Source organism: Agelaius tricolor, unplaced genomic scaffold (assembly GCF_023055355.1).
Source record: "Agelaius tricolor isolate 1412-34295 unplaced genomic scaffold, bAgeTri1.0.p SCAF_3, whole genome shotgun sequence".
Taxonomy (NCBI): Eukaryota; Metazoa; Chordata; class Aves; order Passeriformes; family Icteridae; genus Agelaius; species Agelaius tricolor.
Window position 1 is genome coordinate 62399527 of NW_027269263.1, and position 24821 is coordinate 62424347.

At 40.3% G+C, this 24821-nt stretch overlaps 2 protein-coding genes across 5 annotated transcripts in view; one reads left to right on the top strand and one right to left on the bottom strand.

The window, feature by feature from the left end:
* Positions 1-7970, top strand: part of GRM3 (glutamate metabotropic receptor 3) — a 104559-nt gene extending 96589 nt beyond the window's left edge. For all 4 annotated transcript variants that reach the window (XM_071424042.1, XM_071424046.1, XM_071424044.1 and 1 more), the window contains 2 exons: positions 810-984; positions 7424-7970. In XM_071424042.1, coding sequence (XP_071280143.1) covers positions 810-984; positions 7424-7497 — 249 coding nt within the window. In that variant the 3' untranslated portion in view covers positions 7498-7970. The remainder of the gene's footprint in view (positions 1-809; positions 985-7423) is intronic.
* Positions 7971-12608: 4638 nt separating this feature from the next.
* ELAPOR2 (endosome-lysosome associated apoptosis and autophagy regulator family member 2) overlaps positions 12609-24821 on the bottom strand; it is a 100994-nt gene continuing 88781 nt past the window's right edge. Inside the window, exons 17-22 of the mRNA XM_071424047.1 lie at positions 24227-24323; positions 22407-22508; positions 20134-20260; positions 19168-19346; positions 18285-18450; positions 12609-15685 (exon numbers count right to left, since the gene is read on the bottom strand). Of these exons, the coding sequence (XP_071280148.1) occupies positions 15626-15685; positions 18285-18450; positions 19168-19346; positions 20134-20260; positions 22407-22508; positions 24227-24323 (731 nt within the window). The 3' untranslated portion in view covers positions 12609-15625. The remainder of the gene's footprint in view (positions 15686-18284; positions 18451-19167; positions 19347-20133; positions 20261-22406; positions 22509-24226; positions 24324-24821) is intronic.

Here is a 24821-nt window from a genome sequence, read left to right on the forward strand (position 1 = left end):
ATTAAGCAAGAGTTTAAAGCAGTTTAATTCAACATCTTAATTAAGGAATCTGCTTGAAAGAAAAGAATATAAACTGAAAATGAGGCAGTAAACTGGCAGCTAGTTATACTATTGAATAAAAAGGATAAAGTATAGACAGTGCCAGCAAAGCTGCACTAACAAATGCCCCAAGGCAACTATTCTAAAATCCTGCAGCTTTACAAACAATTCATTTCTGAGCCCAAAAAGTGATGTCTCAAAATCAGGACACCTTTCAGACCCAGTCTGAAAACAGTCACCAGATATTATGTTTACTCCAAATCACGCCTATATTTCTGCAAGGGCTTACTCAAATTCTCTGATTAGGACTGGAGCTAGAGACTAAACTAGTTTTCAGATGGATGCTTTGCATGAGACAACTGATGTAAACCCACATGATGTACACTCTGTGTGAGCTGGTTCCCACTGCAGCCAACATTGCTCAGATATTGCATGGCAAGCACTACAGAGGGTTCTCTCATCAAGTTAGAGATCAGGGGTAGGAGAAAAAGAGAGCAGATCTATCCTTTCTGTATTAAAACAAGGGAGAACACAATCGATGACCTTAAATCCTTGGCATGCAGAGACACAGGGCACCACCAGCATCAGCATCTCATTCCCATGAGAGTGGGATTGTGCATGATAAGGATGCAACAGAGGTTCACACCAGCCTGCACCAATGCAAACCCCCAGAACTGTGGTTCATGCTGTTATGTAGCAATGTTTCTAATATTTGGCATTTCAGAGCTCTCCATACTGAAACCCAGTGCTTTGTGCCCACTCTCTCCTAGGTGCAAACCACCACCATGTGCATCTCTGTGAGTCTCAGTGGCTTTGTTGTGCTGGGCTGCCTGTTTGCACCCAAAGTGCACATCATCCTTTTCCAGCCCCAGAAGAATGTGGTCACTCACAGACTCCACCTCAACAGGTTCAGTGTCAGTGGGACCGGGACCACTTACTCCCAGTGTAAGTAACAAATCTGCCACCTTTCTGTGGGGGTGTGCTGGGTTTGGGTAAAGACAAGGGGGGCTCAACTATGTAATATTGTAGTATTTGCAGGGAAAGCCCTGACAAAGGGGAGAGAATGATGAGGAGGACTCCATCTTATCAGAAAGCTAATTAATTTATTTATTATACTATATTATTCTATATTGTATTACACTATACTACATTACATCTAGACAGAATCTGCCAAGTGCTCAACTCTTCACACACCTGCACAGAATCTCATGACTGTCACCCAACAGTACCAACACACACACACACACACAGTTGGCCCTGATGGTCCAAGGAAACAAAACACCATCACTCTGGGTAAACAATCTCCATATTGCATTCTACTTTGACACAAACACAGGCACAGCAAATGAGATAAGAATTGTTTTTCTTTCTCTGAGGTTCAGAGAATGTGAAACCCAGAAATATTCTTGGGAAGAATTGTGCCTTGCTCTTCTCTGTGAAGAGAAATGTGGCGACAATGTAACCTTGTGAAAGCATCATTTCCTTTGTGTCTGGAGAGGAAAACTCATCCCCCTGGCATGGGGGTCAGCTCAGAGCCTGCTCTGGAGCTCACTGAAGCCAGCAGGAAGTTTTTGCAGGCACTGGTTCCAGCCTGAGCAGACCCCGTGTCCCAGTGTGGCTCTGGCAGTGTGACAGGAGCAGATTGCCTTGGAGAATTCCTGTCAGAGCAGCACACTGACAGGATCTGGGCCACAACACAGCGTGCTCTCAATGGCTCATCACCTGCATTATAAGGAAAGGCTCCAAGTCTGCAGAAATTGCATCCAAGAGATGCCATAAACTGCATCTGTATGCAGAGCGTGATCAATGGCCTTTGTCAGTGCCACAGCCTGGAGAAGCAATCAGTGTTCTGTTGCAAGGACAACTCATTTGCTCTGATTTCCTTCTTCCCTTCATCTTCACTCTCTTCATCACAAGCAGGTTCACAGCTGTGATTTTGTTTTGAGGCTGTCACTGCTTTTTTGGGTGAGTTGCTCAGAGAGTTTTATGGATTACAAAGAAGAAAAAAAAAGGTCTCCTGTATATTTGTTTGGGATTTTTTTCTTTGTCTAGCTTAACTAACTAACTCATCAAAGATGGGAGCACGCAGCACCCCATCCACAGAGCTCTCTGGACAGCATGTCCACCCTGGAAATCCAATTGAAAAGCACACTACAACTATAAAGAGGAGGGGAATAAGAAATAGAGGAAAGGGGGGGGCACAGAGCAAGGCTTTTCCAGCAAGTTCACAATAACAATAGCCTGAGGTTTTTGAGTGTCACTTAAATTTCAAAATTGTCTCAAAAGCTTTGGCACTTCAGATTTCAAACAGAGCATGGAAGCAACTTGGCACCCTGCTGTGTATCACATTAGCAGGATTAGTAAGTGAAGGGATCCCAGCCATTCCTGGCTCTCCCATCCCAAAACACACTGCAGGAATTCCCAGGATCCCCTAACAAGACATCAGCCATCTGGCTCTGTAGGTCCCCAGTGCCATCAGCCAGGACTGCATCCGGTCCTGACACCAGAGAGCAAACACTCCTTGCTATTTTGGAAAATTTAATGAGATGGCACCAAGTGCCTGAAGTGCTGAAGACTCCCAAAAGACCAATCATTTCCCAAAAACTCTTAGGAGTGTGGTCCCTTGCTGAAATGGTAAGTCCCATGAGATTCTTTTCATTCCTTATCAATTTTGTGTAAGTGGTCTTTCCAAGTTTTTTAACACTCTCATGCTATGGAATGAGCTTAGTCAGAAATAATTTTGATTCATAAATACTTTCTACTGGATTCTGGATTGCATTTTGGAATTTAATACTTTTATTTTAATGGCTGAATAACATGTGTGTAAGCATGCAGGCAACTGAGAGACATCCTCAGTGCACTTCTTCACATTAAAACCTGCATTATCAGGCTTGTGAACAGCTTGAGAATATTAAGAAAAGCATAAAAATCCAGAGTTACAATCTCTTACAACTTCATTGTCTGGAAAGGTTGCTGCAGTTATTTACATTTACTGCTTCCATCTAATTGAATCAGGGCTGTTCACCTTGTTGGGCTTTTTAGATCATGGGAAGACATGGAAGTAGGGCTAAAAGGTTCATCGCATACAAGGGAAACAGCCCCACAGTTTCCATTTAGGACAATTATTTGGGAAAATAACACTGTCTATCACAGTGACAATATTTTCAAGATGAAAAACCTTCCCTTACTCCCTTCCATTAATTTAAAATTATTTAAAATAAATTTCCATCATTTTTATTAACTATGTAGTCCTTTATAAAACTCCAAAAAGGTTTCTATCCAAATTGGTTCTAATCTTTTTCTAAAACATTCCTCTCATTACTCCTGGGGCAGTCAGCTTGTTTTTATTTTGGTCTTGATGGCATTTTCATCATTCAGAAACTTCTTAATATCAAACTCATCAGAATTAGCTCTAGGGCATTCTAGTAATTTTGAAAAGCCATCCCTTAAACATTATCAGAGCTCTAGAGGTCAGTGCTTTTCCTATCTCCACAGATTGCCATCTCCATTGCATCTCAGGGCTGCCACCACCTCTTCACTCCATTGATCATGAATGCCATGAGCACAGTGGCTCTTGAACAGCAAGTGACACACAGACAGTTTTTAGCACAGCTTCCTGAACCGTGAAATCTGGTCACTCTGAGAAAAGGTGGCACTCATGATGCTTTTGGGTAGTCTAAGTGTTAGTGTTGAGCTTTGATCATTTTGATAGACAAAGTCTGAACTAGAAAAAGGATACAGATTTAAGCCAAACAGAGGCAGGGTAAGAGTGTGCTTGGGTATATGACATGTTTTGAAATGTATATATTTGTACCCATTGTTTTGGTTCTGAAAATTCCCATTATGTGCTACATAAGTTCTGCTGCCCCAGCAGTGCCTCCCCCATTGGGATGTTCCCCTGTTTTCCTCTTTTATGGGCTTCAACAGCCATAAAACTTCATGGAGAACTCACCTTCCTGAATTCATAAGCACCTTCATGATTCAGACTAAGCTTTTACATGCAGATGTCATTCATCCAAGTTACATCCACATGGAGAGCTGCCTACAGAGCTGAGCTCCTCCAGGTGGCCTGCACAGGGGTCACAAAGGGAATTGAACCTACTGTTTATAGCCAGACTGGCAATTTTATTGCCTCTGAATTTATTTTCCTGGGCCTGGCTCCAAAATAGCCCTGCTATAACAGAGATTAACTCACAGTTGTCCAGCTGTGAGCATGAGTAGAGACAATGCTCTCAGGTGTCGGGTCCGGCTGTCTGTCTCTGCCCGGACACGGGTAGGGTGGTTCTTGGGTGGCACGCGTTTCAAAGGACGAGTCTGGACTCTTCAGCTTTTCGATCTTCAGATTGTTTATTGTTTCTTATCTACAAAATTTTCTGTCTGCCCAACAGAGGTCTGATCTGCACGGCAGCCAAGGGCACTCTGATCACCCACGGGGCGGTCATGTCTTTTTATACTAAAATCTACGTACATGATATTTACCTTTATTTTCCAATACTCTTCACCCATGTTAGCAAGTGCACCTTCACCATAAACCAATCCCCAAGTGCCAACATCACCACAGAAGATGGAAGACAAGAAGAAGAAAGAAGAAGGACGAGACACGCCCTGATCCCTCCATCTTGTCTCCATAACCCCCTGTACTAAAAACCTTAAAGTTTATATTTCACCCTATAAATGTGTCCCTTTTACACCCTTCACTCTAAAGTGATTCTCATGTCCTCAAACTGCTGTCACTTCTGTGGATGGATCAAAATCAAGCCACCAAACACTCTTGGCAACATTCCAGGATTTCCAAGACCCCCAAGGGTTCTCTTGGCAACTCTGGACATCCGGAGTGATGTGCTGAGTTCCCACACTCAGGCACATGGTGTGGTTCCTGAGGTTGCCCTGTGCACAGAAGGGAATTGGACTCAATGACCCTTGTGGGTCCCTCCAAGACAAGAGATTCTCTGGCTCTATGGCTCCAAGTGGCACACAGGCAGCAAATTCTGATCTGCCTGTTCCTGGCTGTGTAGGCAAAGCTGCAAGGTCACCATGGCAGTGCTGGGCTCTTGCATTGTACCTCTGGTTCTTCTCCTTGGATTATCTAAGCAAAATGAGGGACAGCCAGGAAAAGAGAGATCAAAAGCATGAACTTGAGCCAAATCAACTTCAGCTGATGTCACACTTTTGTCCTTGGTCTCAACACAGAATGAAGGTGAAGTGTCTCTTGCATATGCAGCAGTATTCCAGGAAAGCCCTTGGTGGCTGCTATCAGACACGGAGTGGAGCTCAGAGCCCTGCAGGGCCAGTGATTAACACTGCTGAGGTCTGTAATGAAAAGCAAGGTCTTTTGTTCTGTCTCAGGAGAGCTGGATGCTCGGTGTGAGCACTTTACTCCACCCAGCAGAGTTAATAACTGCGTCCCAGCACTGCAAGAGAGCTTCATGCTGTGCAGGAAGCCTGGAAACTTAAAAGGCAAGGGCACTCATTTCTCGCCTACCATATATTTCCGTCCAATTTTGATATCCTCCTGACCCAGTTACCATAGTATTTGAGCTATTCATGCTTGTCAGTGTGTTGGACTTCAAAAGAAAAAGCCTGAAGCTAAAAAATTTCTGGTTAAGTGACTGATGTTCATGGAAACAAAATGCTTTTGCCTGTAGCCAAACTGCAGTAGAACAGGGATTTGAATCAGGTTTCCTGAGCAGAACTGATTTTTTCTATTTTCTAACAAAAAGTAGAAAATAAAAATAACAATTAAAAAAAAAGTTTAGCTCATTGTGCTGCCACATTATACACAGTTAGAAACAGAGTATAAAACCAGAATACAGAATACAAATTCATTTTTAGAAATCACAGTCATGATGCCCTGTGGTCTTTTACATACAACAGCTCCTCCACCCTTGTGACTTACAGCACACATCCATGTGGTGAGAGATCAAATTCCACTGACCTAATCCAGAAGAGCTGCTCGTTCTTAGGTCTCCTGTTTCAGGAAGATGTCCTGCCCTCTGAGTAGTAGGTTAGTCCCCTAAATTAGTTATTAGTAGATGCCTCTAAATTTCTTTTGTTAAAGCAATTCTGTTTTCCATGAAATATTTATTCAGTCAATGAAAGAATGAAAAATACCAGCTGATTTGAAGAAAGAACAAATTTTTCTAAAAATTATACTGGGCATCTTTACAGAGCCAGTGTGCAACTGAGAGTGCAGCCAGCAGCAGATGTGGAAGATTGAGCATGCCCTTGTCAGCTGCATAAATTGCTTTTTACACTGGATGATTGAGTTTACTAAGTCATGGCTTGCCATGTGTTTTCTTTGACAAAGGCATCACATTTCTCTGGGTCACTGTTACCATTAACCTAATGTATCTTTCAAAAAGCAGCTTTATGGTGCCCTGAGCAGAGATGTCACAGGGTATCTGAAAACACGTTCCTGATGCCCAATGGATAATTTTAACAAAGATGGGCAAAACAATTTGCTTTTAAATTAAAATCCACAAGACTTAAGCAGAATAGGGTAATGTATTCTCTGCTCAAAATACAAATACATTTGGAAACAGATTGTTATACTCAGATTTAATTGCCACCTAATAACACTAAAGCAATGAAAAACTGATGTGTAAAATGCTTTACCATGTATACAAGTTTATCAGAATCTGGTCCTCACCACTGGATGCCTACTGAATCCTGATCCAGAGCTCCTAGAAGTGAATTATAGGCAGAAATTATTCCAGGATTAGGTGAGAAATAATCTTGCTTTTAAATTCAGTTATTAAAACATTTCTTCACTTCACCTAGTATGTTCTTAGAATTCTTCTTCTTATTAATTAAAAGGCGATTGACACAGAAATCTAATATGGTAGATGATATCCTGGATTTAAAACTACATCTATTTTCTTCATGAATGTCCGCTCCAATTATGTGAAAGCTCAAAGGATCAGACCTTAGCATTTCTTGCCAATAAAACACAAAAAATCCAAAGGTTCACTTTTTTCTACTGAGGTATTTTGATACCATTATAGGTGTATTAATTCACACTACCATGCAAAGTGCTACAAAGTGAGACCCAGTGGCACAGAATCATCGGGGAAAAAATAAAAAATCATGTATTTTATTCCAACACTTCTTGGAAAAGTGTAATCACTTCTGTACTCTGTGTCCCAATGGGCAGCAAAGTGAAATCAGATTTCTACAGAGGATGCTTCAGCCTGAAGTCTGAGGTGCCATGTAGAGGTGCAAGCAGCATCTCCATCAGCTCTGCTGCTGACACAAAGTGACTTTTCATTAGACACCTTGGTTAAATGGGGTGAGATGGCCCAGACCAGCACAAATTCTAATCCTGTGTGTTGCCCCTTTTTGCTGTGCTGAAGTCAGCTGATTTTGCCCTCTCTTTCTCTTCCAGCATCTGCCAGTATGTACGTGCCAACCGTGTGCAACGGGAGGGAAGTTCTGGACTCCACCACTTCGTCTCTGTGATTGTGGCTCGTGGTTCAGTTCTTGAGTTTTTAGACTGTTAGGCAAAATTTTGCACATGTTGTGCACTCCAGAGAACACCAGAAAACGAAAGACATCCAAGCAAAATTAGTACCTTTTTTTAGAAACAGTGTAATAAATTATTTTTGAGGATTGTACAGTATATAGTGACGTTCTGGAACTTTTTAGACTGATTTTAGCCCTTCTGTTGTTAACGGTTGTAAGGGACATGTAAATAACCATGGTTCACAATGTGCATAGTCCTGCAGTAAGGGAGTGATTGTTGCAAGCACGGTTGCAATGTTAGGTGACTTCTTTCCTACGAATTTTTTTTGTAGCTCCTTGTTGTAATTAACTTAGACTGCATTTCTATGTTGTATATTACAGTTACCTTACGTGTAACAGGTTGGTTTTCTCAGCACAAAACAGCAGTATTAATGTAAAGGCACCAATAATAAAAAGATAAAAGTTTTTCAGCATGGTTTCATTTTTGTTTCTTACTCTCTCAAGGTCATTACATTTTTCGAGAGAGGAGGTTAGGTAAAAAGGATAAAAATTCTGGAGTGTGTGTACACAGGTATTTGTGTGTTAGTGGGTGCCTGTGTTATGAAATCCATATCACAATATATGTGCTTATGATTAATGCCTGTTCAAAGTCACATAGAAATTCCCTCTTCTTAAAAAACTCCCACATTATTAAAGCTCCTCAATTTCATTTTCTGTTATTAAAATGGAGGGTAATTTTCAAAAGGGAAAATGTCTAATTTCATCTTAATGAGATACTAGCAAAAAATTTTTGACTCCTGGTTCACACATTTGGCACAACTAAATGCTGTCATGCACAGAATAGATTGGTAGCATATAAAAACAAAGAGAATTTAGATTAGGTTGGAAGAAAATCTGTCAGAAAATTAGCTAAGACTGTTTAATATCTCCAGCCAAAACAAAGCTGGTTCAGCTTGTCTGCATCAACAGTGCTGTGAAAGGTAATTGGAGCACCACAGAGACCAGAAAGTCAAAAAAGAGAAATGCAGGAGACATTTACACATGTCTCTGGGGTGACCTTTACATTGAAACCAAATGCTTCAAGACATACATACCACCTACTTGACAATTGCAAAATACCTTAAAAGTCTGGTTTTTGAGACTGCACTCTTAAAGCTGCCCTCACTCTATTGAAACAATCTGAAATCCTCCCTTCTGCCAGGTCTAAAAAGTCATTAAGGAAACAAACACACCTTTGATTAATGTGTCTGAGCATATTTACCTAAGGGCTTGTTCCCATTGATCTCATTCCAGATGAGGTCAATAGCAAAATTCTCATTGACTTCAAAGGCAACACCAGCGAGGCTTGAAAGTCAGAGACCATGGACACATGATGTGGGATATACATGTTCTCTGGAGCCCAATTCTCCTGCCCTTGCACATTTCTGGAAAGCTGCAACTCCTTTAGGGCTAAACTGGCAAAGGAGGTGGCTGTTACTTGGAATGCAAAAATTAAAGACGCAGGTTCTTAAAATTTCTACTTATTGATGGATGCTTGTATTTTTTAAACATCCACATGTCCACCAGCAAAGACCACTTGATGTCAACACTTCCATGATAGAGGCAGCCATTTAAACCTCTGCATCATGGAGCTGTCCAGAACAGGAATCCCTGTGACTTTGCCCATAGATCAGCCCACCCTACCTGCAGAGCTCTGTGTTCAGCTTCTTCCTGGCCACAACCTCTGGCATGCCTGATGTTTCAGGCTTGATTCTCACCTTGATGCAGGGCCCAGGGTCAAGTTTTCACTGGCTGGGAGTCTTCCTTTCCAATCCAGACCTCTTAAAGCACCTCAGGTTGGGCAGCTACATTAATTTGACTTTGGTGTGCTCTTTTGTGGACTAAGAGGCTGGTCACATGTGACAAAAAGTCAGAATATCTGACCATAATCCTGACGTCTCATCTTTATGGAGCTCTTAAAAATGCCCAGGCCAATGAGAGTTTCTTCTCAATTTTTATGGAGAGCCACAGCCAGGGTCAAATGCACCTCATCTAACACTCACTGTTTGCAAGGACTAAGTAAATGGCTACATCTGAGATTGTCAGCCCCTCTCCCTTTGTACTCAGTGGAAGGAAGTAGGCATAATTCCCCTGGCTTCTCTCAGGCAGGGATGAAGCTCTCCAAATAAAGGCGAGCACAGCTTGCTCAGATCACAGAGCTTGCACTGAAAATTAAGGCATTGTGTCAGATGAATTCCAGCCCCAGGATCAAAATTGACATTACTGAAGTTAATTTATAGCAGGTGAGGATCTCACTGGGCTGGAGTTTTCTTTCATTTTGATCGCACTACTGAGAAAATGACCCAGTGTCTGCGTTCTGAACACCTGCTATGAATACTTAGTTGGCTCGAAAGCCACTTGCATGTGGGGTTTTCATACAAAAAAACCCAACAACCAAAAGATGCAGAGCTCTGGACTTCCATCCCCACTGAATGTTCCTGACATTCCTGTATTTTATTTGGCTTTGTCTTGAAAGCCTTTTACTACTTTCCATTGGATGTCCACAGATGCAGATTGTTTGGTATTGCCTGATGAAGTAATCCAGTTTCAAAACTCATCAGGACAGAAAAGGAAAATGACAAAGCAGGTGTTTTCCACAACATACAGGCATGGAAACCTTTTGAGAAAGGGAATTTTCATTTTTTTTCCTTTGCTGTTGTCTCACATCACTATTTTAGTTTCTCTATTTATAATAGTTTATAGTTTTTGTACCCATTTATGTAAAACTTTAATTTAGAGTACAAACCTTTTCCAGTATCTTTATTTTCCCATCATTTTTAAAGATTTGAGCAATTCACCTCAAAGCAGAAGGGATCCCATCACAGTTCATCCCAAGCACCCTGACTGTGAGCCTTGAGAGTAATCACACTGCTCTGAGCCCTGCACACCAGGGAGTAAAATGCTGAAATCAGAGGAAATGCTGTGAATGAGAACTTAACCCAGCATCTGCAATGCCTAACTGGAAGCTGAAGAAAACTTCAGTTTTTTACTCAGAAGTCATAAGTTCCAAGTACCTCAGCTCTCTGATAAAAATCACAATTGCAGAAAGGTTCGTGAACAACTGATCACCTTTTATTTATTAGCAGAGTAGAAAAATAAGACTCAAAAGTTTATTGCAGGCCAATCTAAAATAAACAAGGTTTGTGGGGTTTTTTGTCTTTGTTCATGGGTTTGGGTGTGGTTTTTGGTGGTTTGGTTTGGTTTTTCTAGAAGAGTTGTTTGATTTTTAAATCTTCATTGAATTTTGAAAGCAAGACCAAAGTCTACTGTGGAAAACCAAAATATTTTATTTTTTCTTCCAGCAACTGTTTTTCCTTAATTAATTGATCACAGATGGTTTCACTCATAGACAAACCAATTTAAAAATGAATTGTCTTTTCAAATAGAAAAATCAAAGGCTATTTAAAATATATTATGTTCCCCCAGAATGGAACAAATTCTGGAAATCAGAAAAAATATGTCCAAAATACCCTGACCACACCCAGAAATTTCAGCTCTGTTTAAGACTTCCACTGCAATCTTTCACCCAATTAGTACAATTAGAGTAAGGGAGACCAAAGCAAACTCTTAACTCATCACCACATATAGTCTGATGTCCATGGTGCCATTGCCTACTCATTAATGCCTGCAAGACAAAGGGCAGAAGGTTCTGTTTATTCAGAGCCACCTCAAAGCTTCTCAGCAACACAAACACAGGCAAAACTGAGCTTTCTGGCTGCAAGAAGAAAAGGCCAGGACCAGGCTGGGCTGGTTCTTCAAGAGGAAAAGGATGGGGTAGCAAATACACATCACAAAACCCTGTTGTGGCTTTTAGGTGCTGTTACAGCAGCAGCCTCACAGTACATGGACCTTAGAGAATTCTTCCTGATGAGCTCCTAATGTACAGATCCTGAGGAATAACCAAAACACAATGGCAGCCTATAATCCCCTCTATCCTTGTGTCTCCCTTGTTCCTGCTGCATGAATTCAGTGTGGGCACACCCAGCCAGGTGACTGGGGATGTCACTGCACACTGTGACACACACTGCATATTCTAGGATGAGCTGACTTCCTTTTATTTCTATTCCTCTCCCCTCAGATCTCACCAAAGCAGCACAGTTCTCAAGTCCCCAACAAGAAATAAAAACAAGGGAACTCAGTGAATGAAGCACACAAGGGGAAAGACTAAGAGAGAACACCACCAAAGATAAGGAGAACATCACAAGAGTTCTCTTGAGGTTATCACTGAGAAGAGAAGGGTCTGGGGACACCTCATTGCAGCCTTCAAGTACCTAAGGGGGGCTTATAAAAAAGTTACTTTTTATATGGGCAGGCAGCAACAGAACAAGAGTGGATGGTTTTAAACCAAAACAAGGGATATTTAGATTACATGCTAGGAGAAAACACTCTGAGGGTGGTGGTGAGGGACTGGAATGTGCTTCTCAGAGAATTGTCAAATATTATCTAGAATGGCTATTTAAATCCTTCATGCTTCATGATATGGACCAACCAGCAGCATTCCTTGCTGAAGAGGAAATCCCCACTGGTGTGCCAGCATGAATTGTAGCTGCTTCTACACTTACACTGAAACATCTGTGTTGGTCACTGCTGGAGAAGAGTCAACTACCACTGGCTCCTAAATGGTGACATCTGCTGCTATCAGATTATAATTAAGTACCTGCATTTTACAGGTACTACTGGCTCTGGAAGGACAAAACCTGCAAACTTTCCCCTCTACTATCAAAGAATCCCAGAACCTATTTTTCAAAAGCAAATAGTAAAATCCTTTCTTTGAACAAAGATTATAGATCATTGAAGCTACTCAGTCATTTCCCTCTGTGGCTCTAAGACATAGTTTTCCCCAAACCTTAATCAATTGTATTCAGTATTACAAACACCAACTAACACAGAGCCAAGCCAGAACACATTCTTTGTGCATTTCCCCCCTAGCAAGCACTGTCAAAGCTCAGACAATGACGTTCTGCTAATTTGCCAATAATTTATACAGACACCAGTAAAATGTGTTTAATCCTCAAAGAGATTCAGTTGCTTGACTCCAGATTTCAAAGAAAAGCATGCAAATGCAGCAATAAAATGTATTCCATTTAATCAAGTGAACACATAACAGACTGATTCACATTGTTTTATGGCATCAAATAACAGTTTTCTAATGTGATTCCATGTGGAAAAAAAAGCTGGAGGTTTCTGTAAGTGTATTTTGGCAGAGCACTAGAAGAGGTCACACATAGCTGACTTTTTAGTGAATTCTTAAAGGCTTCCAAAATTTGTCTCTTATGGGAAAATGGAAACTTCCCCTCTCTACTACATCTTTAACAGAAAGAAATGAATAGCAGAAGTTAACTCAAATATTTCAGCTTACGCTTGGTTAATTCTTGGAAAATTCAGTTTTCTTATTTTAAGGTAAATGAAGTCTACAGCATTGGTTTGCTTTCCACTATGTTAGCACTGCACCAGGTACACCATTAGACTGCCTGGGAGAATGTTCAACAACATCATGATAAACCATTTGGAAGCAGAGCTGAGAAGAGTCATACAGCAAAGTCTGTCACAGCTGTCAAAAATTTCCACTCCATTTTATTTGGAAAATATAATGGAAAGAGAAGGGAACCCAACGAAACCTGTGCGGTATTAAGTCAAATTAAATATAGTTCATGAAAATTAAGGCATTTCTGCATTACAGGGATATGGGTCCAGCAATAAAAAAAGAAATGGTGTTCTGGAGAATGAAGTGTAATTATGGCTGAGAAAACACATGGAGAGAGAGATGGGGAAAAATTAAAGGAGATGTAGACAAATGCAACTTGATGGCAGTGAAAAGCTCTACTCATTTCTGAAGACCAGCAACATTCAGGGAAGGTTGCAGTGCCACCAAACATCTCAAGTCCAAAATTTCAAATATATTTTTACTTTATTTTATGAATGTCCATCAGATATATATCTTTGATGCTACAACACACTAGTTGAATAAAAATCAACAACATAAAACCCCTCATCATAAAAGATTCAAGAAGTGAAATCCCAAAGCCATAACCATTTACTCTGTGAGCATATCATCTTTGACAACCATATATAAATGACATCATGACAACAAATACAATGTACAATAATAAGTGTGCAATGGTACAAAATATACAAAAAGGAATGTGTATTTAATATACATTCAACATTACCCCATAAAAATCTTTGTTGGGAAAGTGAAGTGCCTTTTCAAGACCAACAGAAAATGTACACCACTTCAGTTAAGATGCCTGAAGGATCTCCCATCAAAAGAGTAAAGTGTGTGTTCTTTGACTGGAACTATAAAATAACAGAGCTGAATTTTCCCTAACGAAAAAAAAATCTAAACTTCATAAAATTTTTGTTCACATCTAGAGTATAATAAAATATTTAGAGTGCAGAAAATTCAGTTTCATTTAAATTTTACTTAAAAGTGGGCCCTCTTTTATTGATAGACCTAGCTCAGTCATATAAAATCAAAAATCTATATTCCTTATAGTAAAAACACCATTTCTGCCCATGTCTCTTTTCTGGTTTTCATGCATTCCACAATTCACATAAATTTGCTATAATGGAAATATGAGTCTGACCAGAGGTCAATACAAGAATTGTGGCTCATTTTCTCTGGCTCTGTACAAGTCTTGCATAATTTTACTCAAATATTTTTTGCCTAAGTTTCAGATTCCTTTGAGTTCGACCTCAGAGGGAATTTCAGGAAATTGTTACTGTGGATATTATGAAGATCACATGCTTATAATGTGGCTGATTTTACAGAAATAAAATCACCCAGCCTCCAGTTTCCAAGGCACCACTTTGTGCCTTTCCTCCAGAGCTGCTACTTGCACTGACACAGGATGCATTTAGATGCTGTGTAAGTACATAACCCATGCTCAGCTCTGCTGGGCATCCATCCATCCACCCATGCATGCATGCATCCATCCATCCATTCCTCATCCATCCATCCATTCATCCGTCCATCCATCCATTCCTCCTCCATCCATCCATTTCTCATCCATCCCTCCATCCATTCCTCCATCCCTCCATCCATTCCTCCATCCCTCATCCATCCATCCATCCATCCATCCATCCATCCCTCCCCCTTTCTCACATGAGTCAGGATTAAAGGAGGCTGGGTGTTTCTAACAAGCCTCCCAACTGACAGAGCTGATGCCTCATTCCCAAAAGTTGAGATTTTTGCTGTACCTCCAGAATTCAGGTTTTGCTGGTTCCCAGTCCTGGGAAAAGTGACATTTACACGGCCCAAGGGAGAACACTGAATCTGCCAAAGACCTCTCTTGAAAGGACAAGCTTCCACAGAGAGGGACAAGTGCCACTTGCACTGTAGGTACCACTTTACACCTCTATAAAGAGTTTGAACCTGCTACTGCCTACAAACTCATGGGTCCAGACCTACAATTCACACAACAGCTGTTACCAAGTTTAAATTTAATAGCACTAGGTTTTACTCCAACCCTGATGGCCATGACTTAGGCACCAGAATGGGTTCAATTTGCAGGTGCAACACAATTCCTTTTGCATTAGAGGTCAACACAGACCATCCAGACCTTCAAAGCATTAAAATCAAAAGTATTTTCCAAAGTTCAAAACTCACCCGAGGCTCATTCCGAGTACCATTCACAATTTTGATTTCAAGAAAGACTCACAGTTGTGCCAGTAAACAACAACACACAACCTTTGCAGGAGGTTGCAGGCCTCTCTGAAAATAATTTCTTAGGAATATGCACAGGAATGAGAAGGAAATGAAAGGTACCTATAAATCATATGGCATGCCTGAGTGTTGCCCAGGTGAATGCAAAAAATTCATGTTATTTGCAGTATGTATATCTCTTCCTGAGTTGAATTTCATTCCCAGTATGGAATCCAAGAATCTGCTTTCTTTTTTTGGCAAGGTACTCAATCACATGGTAAGGCAATCCAATTTTCTGGTTTGCTTCCTGTCTTCTTTCCTCTTAAAAGGCCAAGCATTTCTCACCAAGATCACCACTATAATGTGTGCCAGAATATGTTTAAAATATAGTCCTGTAAAAATAGAAATTAGGTTTGTTCCTTTGAAGGCAGCATTAATTCTTCATATATTCTGGGATCTTGAAGATTTCAGCTGAACAGATTCAAAATTATCTTCCTTTTCCTGCAATGGAAAGACAGGTTCCCATCAACTGGATTTCCTCAAAATCTCTCCAGCAGTCAGCACTATCACTTCTCTCAATATCCTTTGCCAAAAAATTCACTTTATTTTTACTACAGTAATAAAGTGCACTGTTTGACCCTTTAATATTTAATAGCATTACTAATTCTGTAAAAATTTGCAAAACCAATAAAATTATGCTATAGCTATTGTTCATGGTACTTATTTTAGAGGGAAAGTGTGCATTTCATATTCAAGAATAGGACAGGTAGCCTGAGTAGAGCAAGGTAATCATCTCTATGATTATTTTCACTTATGAATGTGTTTCTTGCAATGTATAAAATGCTTGAAGCACAGCATGTGAGTGTGAACACCACTGCCTTGCTCCTGGGTTCCAATCTCAACAACTCCTCTGGGAGACCCACAAGACAAAACATCAGTTTCCATCTTAAAAATCAGGGCTAGAGAGTTGAGTTTTCTCTCTGTTTTCATTTGCTGGGTGACAGCCTTGGCCATTTGGCCAGCAGGTATCAGGGTGAGCGAGAAATGTGGACTTAGACACCCAAATAGTCTGCAAACTGTCCTGAACTACCTTCATAATCTGATTTTTAAAGCCCTCTCACACAGATCAGGACAGCCCGGTTCAGACATGAGAAAGAAGGGGAGAAATTGTCCTATGCTAGTCCAGTGAAAAATATCTGTTCTGAAGAGCCTGGTATTGTCATGCTGGAGACAACAGACACAGCTAGAACAGCCCCCTATCTGAAACAGGTTTGTAATTATTTGGCTTATATCTTCTCATTAAAAATAAGTCATCCCTTTCTATATTACAGGCCTAGCCCTCAATCCCTTGGGTACTCAAACCCACTGATATCTTTGTGACAAGCTGGCAGAAATGCCATAGCCTGAGGCTTGAACATATAGTTAGGACACTGCAGATTCTCTGTCTCTCTCATTTTACATTTTTTCTCCTTTTTCTCCCCTGTTTTCCTCCATATATATATATATATATATATATTTGTATTTAACATGCATATGTAGCAGGACATTAATTTCTTCATCTTTTGCATAAATGAAAAGCAATGCCTATAACATTTGTTTTTGATAAATATATATTACATTTGAGTTATCTGCAGGGGTACAGGACACAGAGCTGAGAAAGCTAATGAGGAACTGGGAGTTGAATTTGGCAGCTATTGTTATCAAGCAGTAAAAAAAGGAACAAGCTTAGAAATATCTGACAAGCTTGTTGAAAAAGGAGAGAACACTCAGGAGGCCTGCTACAGTGGATATAGGAACATTAAAAAACTCCAAGTAGGCATTCAAGCTGTCTGAATACTGAAGTACTAAAGCTTAATTCTTATTTTAGCAACATCACCAGAAAATTTTATGTGATTTGATTTTATTTACTTCTTCAATATTCTCAATATTGAATTAAGAATTAATATTGAATTTCTGCCCCTTTCCACAAGGAAAAATATTGATTTTGCAGGACAAATAGTCAGGCTGGGGTCAAGGGAAAGTTCCGTATATTATCTCTGCAATGGTAACTTCTCGGAGGGATATCTGAGGAGCAGGTAGTGTGGCAAGAGGACACCAGTCAAACAAAAAAAAGTAAAAGAATGAAGAGAAGAGAAGAGAATAATAAGGGAAAAGAAAGGCAGCACACAAGTTTTAATTATAATGCACTCAATCATAGAAAGAAAAAAAAAGGGATACAAGGAAAAAAATCTCAAAATTCAATATTCTGAGATATTATTTGGACAATAAACTGGAGTACAATGTTTTAAAATTAATTTTTATTATGATCTTTTAAGAGACTTTCTAAGAAATTGACTTCAACAAAACTGTTTGAAAGGGAAAACGTCATTTGCCTTTATCCTGATCATAACAGATGCCCCCAGTGGAATCCCTTAAAGACACTACCCTTTCCACAGCACAGATTTCAAGGCATTTGGAACAAAGACCAAAGAGCTTTTGGAATCTACCATGATGACCTTCAGAAATGTTCAAAGGACACCAAAGAGTTTGGTGCTGTCAATTCAGACATGCAACAATCCACATCACATCTACTGTAGAAAAAAATGCTTTTTTGGTGCTGCTTCCCACTGAAATGGAAGAGGCTGCTGTGTTGGGCAACAGCATGAAGATGATTTATCTTCAACTGAATCCTACTCAAAATGATGGTTCTCCAGGCAGCCATGAAGCCAGCCCAGGTGAGCTGCAAGCAGCTGGCTGGTGGCTATGCTGCCAGTGTTAATTTTTTGTATCTCTAATAGCTGTGTTTGCCTCAGCAATGGATGTGCCTGGGAGGATTCCAGGCAAAAAGGTTCTCTCTGCCATTAACTGTTTTTTTCTGGTGTCACCCATGCAATAAAAAATGCTGCTGAAATCTCTCTGTGAAGGAAGGAGCATTTACCCAAAAACCCTACAACATTTCTTAATTTTATCCAGGCTGTGGATTTCAGCAGATCACTATGGGCTGGATGAGGTGTGCGTGGGAGGCTGCACTGCTGTGAAATTAGCATCAAAGACTCATCACATCCAGTAATAAAAAAAGGTAATAATTATTTTTGTATTAATATTGGTAATTACTGCTCACCTTTGTTGCCAAGGATTTGAGCTTCCCCAGCAGCGACTGCTTATTTGAATACACAATTTCTTCTTCATTATCTTCTCCTTCCATTATAGCACAGCTGTCAGCAGCTGGCAGTTCACACTCTTTTGAGTTCGTTGTCATCACTAATTTGGAATATTTATACTCCAGCCTGAAGATATAAAGCCACACAGGAATAGATTTTTTTTTTCTCAAATGTCCCATACTCAGGGGTTTTGCAATTTAGATTGTCTGCAGTCCTCCCACATAGTTACTTCTGAGGTAGTGGAAATTAGATACTTTTCAATCATTAAAAATATGTAACCAAAATAGTATTAACAATACACTGAGCTCTTGCTTTCCTATTAGTCCTCTATCCTTATAAAAGAAGGATATATTTTCCCACAAGACCAAGGAGAGGTCAAGAGGGCTTCCTGCAGGAGGGCTTCCTGAAGAAGTTCTGGTTGGGGCAACAATCAAAATAGAACTAAGCAATATGCTCAAGAACCATATTTATGTACCAAAATTTTTTACCAAGCTGAAAGGGACTGATTAGACTAAAGATACTCATTTGGTCTTCAGAACTTGAAAAAGCCATGTTGCTTCAGAAACTAAAGTCAACTTCAAACTCTCAAGGGTTAAAAAGACAGTTCCTATTTGGAAATTATGCCATTGCAAATTACTGTGGATGTTCAATACTTTCCTCACTGAAATTTTTTATAGCCACCATTCTGTCTGATGTTGACAGAAGAAACATCAATTTGGTGTATGAATGGATTGATCCCACAAGGTACTGCTCATCAAGAGTGTCATAAAGTCAGATGCAGGAAAAGTCACTCCATCAAGCTTTTAGCTAACTTTTATATAGAACAAAATTTGCAGTACTTACTTCTGGTTCTTCTTCCAAAAGTAGCAAGTCAAGGCTATCAGCAGAACAGCTGTGAAAGCACCAACACCAGCTCCAACTTTAAGCCAAAAATCCACTGTTTCACAAGTGCTGGTCCTTTTTTCTGGCAAGGGAACTCCTTTAATGCAATGCTTTGGCTCATTCCATACATATAAGGTTTCCTTTCAATCAGAAAACACCAAAAAAGTGAGATGCTTGTAGGAAAAGAGAGAACTGTTTAGACTTACAAAAAACAAGCTGTTCTGAGGTAGAAAGGTCAGATGACTTTTCAGTGAAAGCAAACCAAAACACACCCTTTAGGTTTTCAGACTTCAGGTTTTCAAGTTATTTTGTCTAATCAGTCTTCTCCTTGCTTGTGCCTGCAGGTTCAGGCATGGCAAAAGGATTTCTCCCCCTGTATAGGTCTCCATATGACACAATATGGGCTGGACAGCTATTGGGGATAAGTTGTGCCTGCACAGGAGCTGATAATCAACAGGCCAGTTTGAACCTGTGGAAGAACTTCCTAAGAAGAATACAGAAGAATTCTCTTCCTAGAGAATGCAGCAGCAAAAACATTGCAAGCAAATAGGATGAATTTATGAACTGACTTTTGGAAACATGTCCTAGCCTGCCCCTGATGTTTATGGCCATGAAACAACTGAAGTCTTTTGGGCACTCTATCCTTCAGAAATAACTGTCCTGCAAGTCTGAATGCATTGAGAGCTCACATCCTTACTCACACAGCTGGCCAGCACACACCAGCTGTCCTGCAGGAACCACACTGCCATTGACACAAACATTCCTGGCTCTCAACACAGCTCCTCCCTCAGCTTGCATCCCAGCCAGCTCAGAGCCTGGGCTGAGATCTTCCAACCCACTCACACATCAATTTGCACACCAAATCTCAGCAAGAATCCAAGGTATACCCAAATGAGCCCATCTGACTTTGAGACATGGGTGCTGTACCTGAAATCCTTTTTTGCAGGCTCCCTCAATCTCATGGTAGTCTTGCTCTGTGCAGAGAGGACAAGCTTCTGCACTTTCCCAGAGGAAGTAGAAAGTGCATCCATCACAGGTGCCTGCAGGGCAGGAGCTACAAGGAGAGCAGAGCTCAGTTACCAGTCATGAAAGAAACACTCTGGGGTTTGCATCCTCATCCACCTTCTGCTGCTGAAGATTGGGAATGGAAAGGATGAGAAATGGGTAAACATCCATCAAGTCAGCAGATGGAAGAATCTGGGGGGAGAATTTTTCCTGGTTTGTAAAGTGTTTTCTCAAGTGAAAACAGGTGTTAGGCTTTCAAAGATCTAAAAGGAGAGGGAGAGGGAGAGGAGTTACTACACCAGCATACACCTCCATCACTGTTCTCCTGCACAGGGTGGCTGTTCCACTTGACTGCTGCTATCTGGTTCCTGCCATTGTTCTAATGATGTCTGGGTGATTTAGTCCATGTGGAATGGACTTGTCCTGTCATGGTTAATTACTAGAAGGATATTCACCGGTTAATGAAGAGATAACAGCTTCTCTTACTCCAAGAAAAACTAATGGCCTATTTTGTATTCAGCCTGCAGAAGGAAGTTGTACTGGCAGTGGCAGGACAGTCATGTAGATTTTTTTTTACTGACAATCATATCAGGTCTAACAGCAGCAATGGCCAAAGGCCATGCACGAAGTTTGGTCATATAAATATGAAATATATTCATGCAGAAATAAAAATTATTTTAAGTTGTATTATTCTATATTATCTGGAAACCTGGTAGCCTGATCTGAAGCACTGAAAAATCCCCGCCCTAAAAGCCCATTCTGGCTTATCCAGATTTGAATACCTGACAACAGGTACATTCCTCTGTGAATTATGGAGCATTTTTCCAACCTACATGGCAAGAGCACTGACAGACCTTTCTTCTCAACTGCTTTCATCTTGTACTGTAGATTCATGTGATACTAAACACCAAGCCTGGAGGATCAAGGAGTTACATTATTTGACATATTTCTGATACCTCCCTGTGTGAAAGCAGCTGACTGCTGAGCTAATCAAAGGGGGATAGGAAAGGAGAAGCCAACATGAACTGAGATAAGGTACTGTGAGCCATTTCTGCCCCTGCTCACACTTTCAAAAGCAAAGTAGGCTGTTCCTTCCTCACTACTGGTGCTTTATCACAGTTCCCATCGTGTTTATCCTGTGGCACTGGAAGAACAACTGAAGAATTTTCATGCAGAAGCTGATAGGGGCTTACTGCCCAGCATATTTTGTAGTAGGACAGGTCCCAGAAACTGGGCTAAGCATCTCCAAAGGTGCTCAAACACCAATCATTCATCCACCACCTGTGAAGTAGACTCTACTCTGCCTTCATTCAGGCCAGCACAGTTTGTGTGTAACAAGAGGAACAGGGACCAAAGGATCCCACACTTCTCACACTGCTCACTTTTGGGAAGGAGGATGAGTGAGAACTATCAGCAGATTTGTAGCAACATCCAGACAGACTAAAATGGGCCTTGATAACCAAAGAGGAGAATTATCAGAGTTGAAGGAAGCTTCTGAAAAATCACAGTGTGTTGCTAAAGAGTAATAGAATTGAGTATTTTACTGTTTTTTTTTTTTTTTCTCTGCAGTTTTTCAATCATGCTTATGCCTTAAGTTATGTTTATGCAAGCATAAACAGGATTTTGGAAGAAAGAAGCTTTTTAAAGTCCCTCAAATCAGACTGAAGGGAATAAAACATCAGGCAAATTAAACACAACTCGTACAAGACAGCCAGGATACAGCAATGAAACACATAAATAAATATATCCCAAAAATAAAATAGACAGAGCTCACACAAGCATTGCAATAGCAGATTTCAAAATTCCTAGGCAGATTGCCTTTGTCCAAAAAAATAATTTTAACTAGCTACTGCTGTAGCTCAAGGAAGAAAAACTATCTCTCAAAGCCTCAACTAGGCAGTTTAATCAGGAGGCTGAAGATTAAAATAAGGAACTGAAATAAAGGAGAAGTGAAAACAAGCAAACATCACTGCATTTTTTTTTTTTGCATTTAAGCTCAGAACAACCTGCCACACAGCCTAAACACAGATCAGTTTGTCTGCTGGAAGCTGATGGACACCTAGGAAAACAAGTGACTGATGAGGGACAGAGCTCTCCTCATTGCTATTATAATATAAAATTACTAATGAGTTTTGTAAAGATTACCCGAGGAGCAAAAGCTTTTTGGGACTAGTAGGACACAAAGAGTGAAATACCTGGGCACAGAAAGCTCTCCTTGGTCTGGTTTGTTGGGGTTGCATCTCATTGTCACAACAGTTGCACGGCCATTTTCACAGGAAGTTGTCACTGTTGAAGACCTAATGTCAAACAAGAGGAGAAAAGCAACATATTTCCACTACATTGAATGGATATTACTGTTTCATAGGTCTGTAGACACTCATGCAGCTGCAATGCTAACAAAATACCCTTTACCAAAATGCTTTTGACTTTGCCAGGTGAAAACAAACAAACAAACAAAACAAAAACAAAATAAAAGAGAACAGAATCAGGGTAGGCCTCACCAATTCATTTAACTCTCAAAGAGCTCTGAGATGCTACTCAGGGAACTGCTCTGGTTTTCTAAATCTGCTGCATCAAGGAGTGAACTTTGCCAGAAAACAGAACGGAATGATTGCAAAGGAGAATCCCAGGTGCTGTGGTTGTTGTGTTACTCTGCTGGAGAGGCTCTGATGGCTCACTCCCAGCCTAGCAGCCTGAGAGCAAAACTGTCCTGGAACAGCACAGGGCAAAGGGTGGGCAAACCCAGAGCACCGGGAATATTTCTGTCTGCTCTGGGGTGCCCTGACCCTCAGGGGAGCACTGACTTTGACCCTCATCCATGGAGAAAGTTTCCTAGACTTCAAGATAGACTAGAATCCACGAAAGTGTGAAACAGATTATAGAGAGCTGTGTAGGTGTATCACTTGGTGAGAAATTTAGATTTTGGGATTTTTAGTATGCTGTGGATGGAAGCAAGATGGAAGGCACAGGGTGTTGTCCTAGGTTTCTTCTTCATGCTTCTTCTTCATGGGTTTGGGTGGCATTTTGTAATTGGGCAGGAAAGTCCCCATTGCAGCTCTTTGGGATCAGTTATTGGGTTAAAAGGGAAAATAATCTGGGTGCCAGTTCTTAATTGGATAGTTTAGTCTTAAAAGACCTTGGAACAAGAGATTGTTGGCCGTTTTGTGCCTTCTAATGAAAAGCTGCTGGACTCACAGCAGTGAGACTGTTTTACTGATAAGAAACAATAAACAGCTGAGTCTGAACATGAATTACTGTCTCAAGTGCCTTCAATCCAGACACAGAGAAAACAACAACTGGTACCCCCAGTTAAAGGGGATTTAAAAGGTCTCATTCCAGCACGATAGACCTTGTAAGCCAAGTTCATAGTATGCTCAAAGTAGGGACTCTGGTGTGGGGCTCAGTTTGCAGAATCAGACACGTAATTAAAGTATTCACATAAGCATAAAATGCTGATATCCAAAGTCCTATATTCAATTAAGTCCCAGCTTAGAAACACAGCTGACATGAAGACCAGCATGTAGACATCCGAACTGAGCTGATCTTTGAGCTACTTCCTACCCAAACTAAGGTATTCTTTTTATGGAGAAGAGTGAAGAATGGGAAAAGCATACTAGTAACTGTGCATGTTAAATAATCAAGATTATTTTTAATCTTGATTAGTCCTTTTTTGTAGCATCAAAGTAAACACAAATGAAAGTGAAAGAAAATATGCAACCAGAAGTGGAGATTTCAAAGTCATATATGAGAAAATATGGAAAATAACAGGACATTGAAAGTGGCATCTGGATGATTCAAAGCTCTGGGATCACTTCCTATGGATCAAGACTAATTTAGATTTGAGTAAAGATTTCTGATTTCATGATATGATCTTCAACATGTCAATCAATATCAGGCAGATACTGATTAATGTGGCAAAGACTAAAGGTGGGTTATAGATCCCCCTTCACAGTTTTACTTTCCTCTAAACAAATGAAGACATCTGACATAGCAATAAGCAGCATTTTTTACCTACTTGTAAAAGAAATGCACATCTGGTATTTTGCTTGGAGAGGGAGGGAACATATCTGCCTTGATGCTGATATTTTCCAGCATTGTTTCAACAGTAGCTCCTAAAATTTAAGAAATAAAAAAAAAAAAAGGAAGCAATCTATTAATGGATTTTTGAGGAGTCCATGTGTAATATTTTCTCAGTCTGAAAGCTGTGGATCTCAATAGCATTTAATGGCATTGCTGTACATTGCACTCACTTTTTTCTAACTAAACTTTGCAGATATATATGTTCCTCATACAGTCTGATTTCCTCACGTAGACATAGCAAAATAACAAAAATAATGAAACAACTGTGTAAATACTTATTATTCTTTTATATTAATTTAAAGCAATCACGGGCTATTAAAGAAACATTAAATAATTTAGGCTGGCAAAGGACTACTGAACTCCTTTATCTGATGCAGCCCCTCAGAGCATTTGCCTTGAGTGTACAACCCTCACACATCAAAACCAGGTAATGACCTAAGCAATTTGCAGTACTTTGATAGATGGGATAACAAGACTCAGAAGGATTATGGAATCATAGGCAAGCCTTGATGGCACATTTTGGAACAAAT